Source organism: Cebus imitator, unplaced genomic scaffold, assembly GCF_001604975.1.
Source record: "Cebus imitator isolate Cc_AM_T3 unplaced genomic scaffold, Cebus_imitator-1.0 Scaffold117, whole genome shotgun sequence".
In the NCBI taxonomy this organism is placed as follows: Eukaryota; Metazoa; Chordata; class Mammalia; order Primates; family Cebidae; genus Cebus; species Cebus imitator.
The window spans coordinates 3268066-3276416 of NW_016107432.1; the positions used below are offsets into that span (position 1 = coordinate 3268066).

Genomic DNA, 8351 nt, shown 5'->3' on the forward strand with positions numbered 1-8351 from the left:
CCCGGGGCACCTCCACCCCACCACCCAGGGACACCTCCACCCGGGGCACCTCCACCCCACCACCCAGGGACACCTCCACCCGGGGCACCTCCACCTGGGGACATCTCTACCCTGGCCACACTGGGGGCATGACCTTCAGCTGCTCCTAGTAGCCCTGCTAGCTTGTCTCCTGGCATGAGGGAGCTGAAGGCGAGGAAGGACCACCCTGCTGTGCTGAGCCCACACAGCACCCCCTCTGTTGGTAGCAGAACGCCAAGCTGCCTTGTGGCCTGAACGGCCAAGACAAATTGGGGAGGTGCCTGCCAACCTGCCGCCTGCTGTGCAATAAAGTTTCCACTTTATAAACTGTTCCTGGGAGGCCTGGCTCTGGGAGCCAGCCCCCATGGAGGGGGTGTTTATGGTGGGTGAGCCGTAGGCGGGGCTCTCTGGGAAGGATGGTATGGCCTGGGGTTTGCTTGCCAGCTCCCACACCCCGTCTTGGGCTGTGGTGGGGCCAGTGAGAAGGTGAGGCGGAAAAGAGCCTGCGCACGGCCACTTTGGAGCACGTGGGCAGAGCAGGCAGTGCCCGCTGTGTGGCCGTGTTACTGAGCAGTGGGCTCGCTGCCCAGTGCACACAGAAGCCAACACTACAGTACCAGCTTTTGGGAATAGAAAAAGGTTATCACAGGGCAGGCAGTAGGTTGGCAGCGCCTCCCTGATTTGTCTTGGCCCTGTTATGGCCACAAGGCAGCTTGGCATTCTGCTACCAACAGAGGGGGTCCGTTACAGCTGCGGCCATGGTCTCTTGTGCCACAGCCCTACTGTGTGGAGGGGCCACTGTCTCCCTCTGGCTTGATGAGATGCATCACTACACAGGTCCCTGCCTCTGACCACCGAGTTGGGTGGAAGAAGGGGCAGAGTGCGCTCAAGGAACTGGTTTCTCAGGGGAAAAAGAAAGCAAGGCTTCCTTCCGTTCTCTAGCTCCTCAATGGGAGGAGGGAGGCGGGGGTGACACGAGGGCTCTCAGACTCAGTGAGGGATCCCCCCTCAGCAACCCTGGCAGAGAAGTGACCTTGTTAAAAGGAAATAGAGGTGGTTTTTATGACAAATTCTCAAGGACAGAATGTTCCAGAAGTACCTGTCCCTTCCTGTTGTCTGACATGCTGTGGTCACACCAGCACCACGGGAGAACCCTGTGTGGGGAGCTGCCCTGGCCTGTTGCCTCAGAGCAAATGCACCTGCTCCACCCGGTGGGAGGATGAGTCCCATAGGCCAGGGTCCATTCAAGGACAGCAGCTCCCACAGCGACCTGGGGAGTGAGCCAGGGTGGGTTATGGTTGGTGGTTTCAACATAGACTCTAAACAGCCCCCAGTACAGGGCAGTGCAGAGGTGGTATAATTTGGGGGAACAAGAACAGCCTTGGAGACGACCTTAAATGCAGTCCAACTGTGGCTGATGCTGGAGTCCTAACCCGGAGAAAAAGCTCCACAGCGAATGGGACTCTCCAGGGCCCTGCCTTCTGAGAGCTGTGTTCATACACAGGGTCTGGGGGTTGATTTGTACTGGGGCGTTTTTCCACAGACTGAATCCCTGGGGGATGGGGAGGAAGACGAGGACGATGAGGACTTTGTGGAGGTGCCTGAGAAGGAGGGGTATGAGCCCCACATCCCTGACCACCTGCGGCCTGAGTATGGTGAGCAGTGGGCCCCATTGGGGGTGCCTGGGTGGAGGGTCCCCCACTCAGGGTGTGAGTCCTTGCGGCCAGGCCCTCAGGGGCAGGTCTTGTGTCACTGCTGCTTTGGTTTGAAATGGTGCTTTTCCTGCATGTATTCATAGCCACGAGGCTGAGAAGTTACGTGCAGGCCTTTCCTTCGGTGCTCTGGCTCTGTCTCAGGCCTGGGGCCCTCCCTGCAGCCTGCCCCGAGGTGGGCTCCCTCTCCTCTGGTCCTGCTGGTCATCCTTTGCCAGGCAGGCACTCAGGTGCCCAGGTCTGGGGCATCGGCCACCATCCTACCGTTGGTTCCTGTGTGGGGAGGCCCCAGCACACATGCCTGCCCTGAGGACACAAAGGGCAGGTCCTGACCCCTACCCCTGTGCCATCAGCAGCCCTGCTTAGGAACAGAAAGGGTGGAGTCCTTGGACTTGAGGTTTGTGGGGTGTGATTCCTGCAGTTACAGGAGCCGTGGCTGGCAGGTGGGAGGGGCTGCCACCCTGTGCCCTCCAGGCTCCCCTCCCTGCTTAGGGGGGTCACAAGCACAGGTGTCCTCAACATTGGTGATGCCACAAACTCGGATCTGGGCCCAGGGCTGCTGTGCGCTCCACAAGGCGCTTCTCAGGGAGCACTTGGAGGGCGCAGGGTGCAGCTGCCACTGCCTGTACCATCAAGGGTGGAGGTTTTTCAAAGATACCTCCCAGAGCCACGTTCCATTCCATACCCAGGATTGTGGCCCTCCGGGGAGGGTGGGACCCAGGTGGGTCTGCTCTTGAAGTTCCCCGAGAGGCCGCACAGTAGAGTTTGCTTTGAATGGAAGCAAATGAAAACAAGACCCTTAGCTTTTGTATGAAATAGACAAGTTGGTTTGAATCAGAGTCTATAAGAAGAGATGTAAATTTGTTAAGAGAATTTAGATGATGAGACAACTCATGTGTGAAGATATGACCCATTAAGAGTGTCATGCCAAATTAGCACAACCAGGCTTCTAATGACCTTCCATTTGTATGGTCCTGTTTACTGGGGCCTGCTGGCTGGGAAGGCTGAGCTCCTGGGGTCAGTGTGAGCTTGAGGGTCTGGAAGAAGGCCTCAGACACCTGAGCCCGGCCAGGACCTTTCCCTGGGTACCACGTGGCCTGGCGCATTCTGGACCGTGGTCCCATGCTGCCTCTCCAGGGGTTCCAGCCAGGCAGGTAGAGGAACTGCATGCCTCTCCTGGCCACCGACCTCACAGCTTCAGACTCTTTCCCCCCACCGAGCTGCAGCCCCAGCTGTGCCCTCACTCAGCCTGCCCTGCCGCCACCGCATACACTCCCTTCTGCCAACACCAGCCTCCACCTGAAATGGTCTTTCTGCTGACTTCTTACCTCCGGTAGGGGTCCCCACGCCTGACAGGAGGCACCTGGGGATGCCTAAGCATGTGGTTGTGTGCCGCAATCTCCTTCCTGGCTCTCTGCCACCCTCAGGTGGCCCAGGCTTGGGCCCAGCCTGGGAGTGCTGTGAAAGCACAGTGGTGTCTCCTCCTGGAGGTGCTGCAGCCGGGGCCCAGGTAGCCGTCTAATAGGTGCAGGTCTGCCCTGACCTGGCCTGCTGGGTGCCTCATCTCCCGGACTGCTCCTGGGCATCTTCAGTGTCTGGGAGCTGGCACTGACTCTTGGCCTGTAGTGTCCCTGGCATTTCGTGGCCCTGGGCCTCTGCATAGGCCTGTTACAATGGCTTGGGAGCCCTTTCAGCAGAAGTCACACATCTGGGACAGATTGGTAGAAATCTACTTTCCCCGAAACCTGACTTGTGGCTCTAAATGATCTGAAGCAAGGCCAGAAGCAAATGCAAATGTGGTGACACTCCAAAGAACAGAGCAATCTCCTTTCATCAGAAGAGCTGAGGCCCCCTTTAGCCTGTGGCCAAACACGATGACAGTGCTCACTTGTCACCAGGCCTGGCCGTCCCTCCCCACTGGATCCCGGGGGTCCTGAGCCCATTGACAACAGCGTCCAGCCAAGGGGGCCATAGCCCCTGCCAGGTTTGCTGGGACACCTGCTCTGACACAGCCCTGCTGTGGGTACCGCGAGCCTCACGGGGTCACAGGTAGGCACTGGGTGTGGCAGTTCCAGCCAAGCCTTACCTGTGGGCTGTCCAGCCTGACCCTGGTTGGGACAGATGTGTCTCCAGCTCAGGCCCCAGGTTCAGCAGAGCAGAGATGAGCTGCCCCTGCTAGGACAGTCCTGATCCAGCGAAGTGTGCACAGCTGGTGCACTGGCCTCTGATTCTCATTGTGCAGCTGCAGGTCTCCCAGCACCCTCCTCTGCTGACTCCAAGCTCCTCTGCAGCATTGCGGCTGCCCCCTTCCTCTCAGGCCACGTGTGCCCTGGTGGAGATGAGGGTGCCTTTGAAGCTGGAGGCCCTGTCACAGCCTCAACCAAGACAGGAAGAGGCCCTGGTAGTTTTATTGCCGCTGATTCACTTCTTGATGTGGGAAGGCTGACCACATTCTTCCCTCAGCCTTGAAGGTACCATGCCGATGGCCCCTGTGGGCCTGGGCTGGTACCCCAGCCAGCACTGCTGGGGGTAGCCTGGGTGTGAGCGTGCGGCTCTGGCTATGCCAGCCCCAGGCATGGGCTGGAGGGTCCAAAGGAGGGGCAGGCCCTGGCGACAGAGCTGCCTTCTGTGGTGCACAGCGGGCACGCCCAGCCCCCCTCAGCTTCACACCTGGGGGCCCAAGGAGTGCCAGAGGCTGGGGGCAGGCAGAGGGGCCAGCTCAGTTCATAACACTAGTTTATATTCTGTCGCTGTTTTTTCAATTAAATGTGGGTGAATCTGAAGTAGTCAGATTTAGTCTAAATCCACACCACGGAGGAAACCCATGCTCTTTTTCTTTCTCATTTCTTTCTCTGAATTTTCACTGAGGGGCTTTTATCTTCCCCTTAATCCTACCATTTCTGTCAGGACATAATCTCTCTCTCAAATTTACATTTTAATTACAAGGCCAGCTGAACTAGGTAAAATCAATAATGTCAGCGCTGGGCAGCCTGCTTGGGCGCAGGGCCCCCTGCCTCTCCATTTCCTGCCATCGATTTCCCTCCACTGTCTGCTTTAGTGCTTCAGGCAAATAGGTGCCACCTGGTCAATTTAAACAAAAAAGGGGATTTGGACATTTTTATGATTCTTTCTAAAAGCGGCCGCGAGAGTGAATTTGAGCCGAGATACTGGACTCAAGTTAGCCGCCGTGCGGGCAGGGCAGGCGCCAGGCTCAGCGGTGACGTGCGGCCTCCAGTTTTCCAGGAGTCATTCTTCTTCCCGCAAATGTGTGCTCTCGGTGCCTGAGGAATGCTGTCTGCTTTTTGGGGTTTTACTTTGAAAGTATGTCAGTGAGATTGATTTTCTACGCGATGTGTGAGTGGGAGTGTTTTTAGTGCCCTGAGTATTTACCCTGCTTTAACACGCTTACCCATCTTTTTAATGGTTTAAAACAACAAATCGATGAAAAATATATTTCATTCTTGTAACTCTTAGGAATTCTCATATTGATCTTTTGGCTGTGATTGTATCTTAATGTCATATTGTTCACTTATCAGTCTTGCCTCCCTCACTGTTTACGTGCATGTGTGTGTGCGGGTGTGTGCACATATGCATGTGGGTGTGCATACGTGTGCACATGTGTACTGGCAGCCTGTATCTGTGTCATGTGCATTGCCGGAATACGGAGGGGGCACTGGGCAGGTTTTGGGAGCAGAACATGGGATGTGGCGGCAGGCACTGGGGCAGAGCAGGGGCTGCCCAGTGTTGCCTAGGTGCACGTCTCCAGGGGCTGGAGGTCTGGCCCCGTCACCCGCCCTGCGTGACTCTGTCTGATGCCCTCCATTTTCAGCCCCTGGGAGCCCAGGAAATGGGAGCAGCCCCATAGGCATGCAGCAGTGCATGGCTTAGGGGAGTTCCTGTGCAGGGTAGCCACCTTCTGTGAAGGGCCAGGGCATAGTCTCTTTGGCTTCGGTGGCCACACGAGGCCTTGTCTCCAGGCATAGATGATGGGTGTGACTGTGTGCCAGTCACACTCTATCATGAAAACAGGCAGGGCCTGGACTTGGCCCACAGCCACAGGCTGGCGAGCCCTGCAGACATTGAGATGGGATGCGGCGTTTCTGTGTAGTGTCAGGCTGACTCTGCCCAGAGCACCAGTGGCTCAAGTCAGAGGTGGCTTCAGACTTCCGAATTCTGTGAGCCCTTTCAGAGAGGCAGCTTTTTTCCCTCCTCTGCAACTCAGGGACGGGGTTGGGTGGGTCACCTCCTCGGTTTACGGGATGCTTGTCATGGGCCTGAGCAGGGCCCTTTGTCCTCAGCTTTCCTGGGAAGCTCCTGCCCTAGACAGCCTTGCAGTACCCCAGGTTCTCACGCCACCTCATCCTCCTCCCAGCTCTTCTCTCCAAACAGAATATTCCTGGCTGTGCAGCTTGGTAAGTGGAGGCACCGTGGGTGTCCTCGGAAAGCTTGCTGTGAGCACATGTATGTTCAGTGACAGCATGCTTGTAAGTACATGTGTGTGCATGTGTGTGTGTGTGTGTGTGCGTGTGTTCTCAGTAAGCCTGCATATACAGAAAGTCCGAATGTTCTTCAGTTGGCACATGTGTGTTCAGTGAGAATGTGTAAGTATGAGTGTGTGTGTGTTCTCAGCCTGCACAAACAGAAGGCCTGCACGCACTGCAGTGAGCACACCCATGTTCAGTGAGAGCGTGTCTGTGCGTGGACCTGTGTGTGTGTAATACATCATACCTACCTCAGTTTCCAGGCATGTGAGCGCTGTTTTTGACACTCTGTCTGTGGTCTCAGGACACCGTCTGGGCAGTGCAGATTCTTGGGAGGTGACTGAGGCCCCCTGTTGACTTTGGACTTGGTTTTCTTTTGTCAGTTCTGCATGTGTGTTAGAGAAGGACTTCTTGGATATTGTGTTACTCCATTTTCATGCTGCTGATAAAGACATACCTGAGACTGGGCAATTTACAAAAGAAAGAGGTTTAATAAACTTAATGGTTAAACATGGCTGGGGAGGCCTCACAATCATGGCGGAAGGCAAGAAGGAGCAAGTCACATCTTCTATGGATGGCAGCAGGCAGCGAGAGGGCTTGTGCAGAGAATCGCCCACTTTAAAACCACTGGATCTCGTCAGACTCATTCCCTGTCATGAGACTAGCACGGAAACCGTCGGGTCTCGTGAGACCCGCCCGCCATCAGGAGAACAGCACAGGAGTGACCCACTCCCATGATTTAGTTATCTCTGACCTGCTCCTTCCCACGACATGTGGGAATTATGGGAGCTACAAGATGAGATTTGGGTGGGGACACAGAACCAGCCTGTATCAGATAAGAGGTCTCACAGCGTCTCTTAGTTGGTGGTTTTGACTGTGCTGTGCAAACCACCCATGATATGGCTCCTTCTCTGCCTAACAGCCACTTCCCAAGAGGGTTTGCTGAAGTTCCCACAGTCATGGGTACCCAGTTCTCCCTGGAGCCCTCAGCATCGCTGCTTATGTTTTGAGACTGCATTTGTAAGTTACATGTCTGTTTGTGTATATTACACCTTCCGGCATTCCTTCTTTTACCCTCCCATTTTTTATTTTAAAGTCCGGTTTTTCTAGGACCCACCTATGGCCCCCTCTGTCTTTTGGTGGTTTTCCTCGTAAATCTTTCTTTGTCCCTTTATTTTCAACCTGTCTCTAACCATTGTATTAAGTGAGTCTTGTTCAGACAGCACATTGCCAGAGACGTCCACTCCTGAGTCTGTCCTTTTGCTAATTTGAATCTGTGCAGTTAACGGTTGTTTCGACGGCTTCGGAAGACACACCCAGCGACGTGGCGGGTCCGTCCATCTGTCCGTCCATTTTCTCTCCGACTGGCTTCCGTTGTTGGCCTCTCATTTCTTCTTTCTCTCACCGTTTATGTGCCCAGTTCTGCTGGTTTTTATTCTTCAGATGGTCACTTCTTGTTGTGGAAAGGATTTACATGCATAGGTACCATTTACTGTTTGCTTTTATAGTTTCTTTGTGTCTATACTATTTTCTGCACAAGACAAATCGCCTAACACTCTCTCCCCACGTGGAGCCTCCTTCCACCTCATCACATAGGATCAGCCAGAACCAACTTAATTGAGGTTGATATGAACACTTGGGTTTGGGATAGGGCCAGTCAAGAGTAACCTTGACAAAGTCATGTGCTCAGTGTTCTTTCTGCATCTCAGGGCGCTCAGCTCTGGCGTCTCAGGGCGCTCACCTCCGGCGTCTCAGGGCATCTCAGGGCGCTCACCTCCGGCGTCTCAGGGCGCTCACCTCCGGTGTCTCAGGGCACCTCAGGGCGCTCACCTCCGGCGTCTCAGGGCATCTCAGGGCACTCACCTCCGGCGTCTCAGGGCATCTCAGGGCGCTTACCTCCGGCGTCTCAGGGTGCTCACTGCCCGCGTCCTCTGCACTCACCTCCCGCGTCCTCTGCACTCACCTCCCGCGTCTCTGCACTCACCGCCCCCCGGTGTCTCTGCACTCACCTCCCTGCACTCACCTCCCGCGTCTCTGCACTCATCTCCCTGCACTCACCTCCCGCGTCTCTGCACTCACCTCCCTGCGCTCACCTCCCGCGTCTCTGCACTCACCTCCCGCGTCTCTGCACTCACCTCCC

At 55.6% G+C, this 8351-nt stretch overlaps 1 protein-coding gene across 4 annotated transcripts in view; it reads left to right on the plus strand.

Moving 5' to 3' along the window:
• UVSSA (UV stimulated scaffold protein A) overlaps positions 1 to 8351 on the plus strand; it is a 42492-nt gene that overhangs the window by 17949 nt on the left and 16192 nt on the right. For all 4 annotated transcript variants that reach the window (XM_017538973.2, XM_017538977.2, XM_017538976.2 and 1 more), the window contains exon 8: positions 1562 to 1673. In XM_017538973.2, the coding sequence (XP_017394462.1) occupies positions 1562 to 1673 (112 nt within the window). The remainder of the gene's footprint in view (positions 1 to 1561; positions 1674 to 8351) is intronic.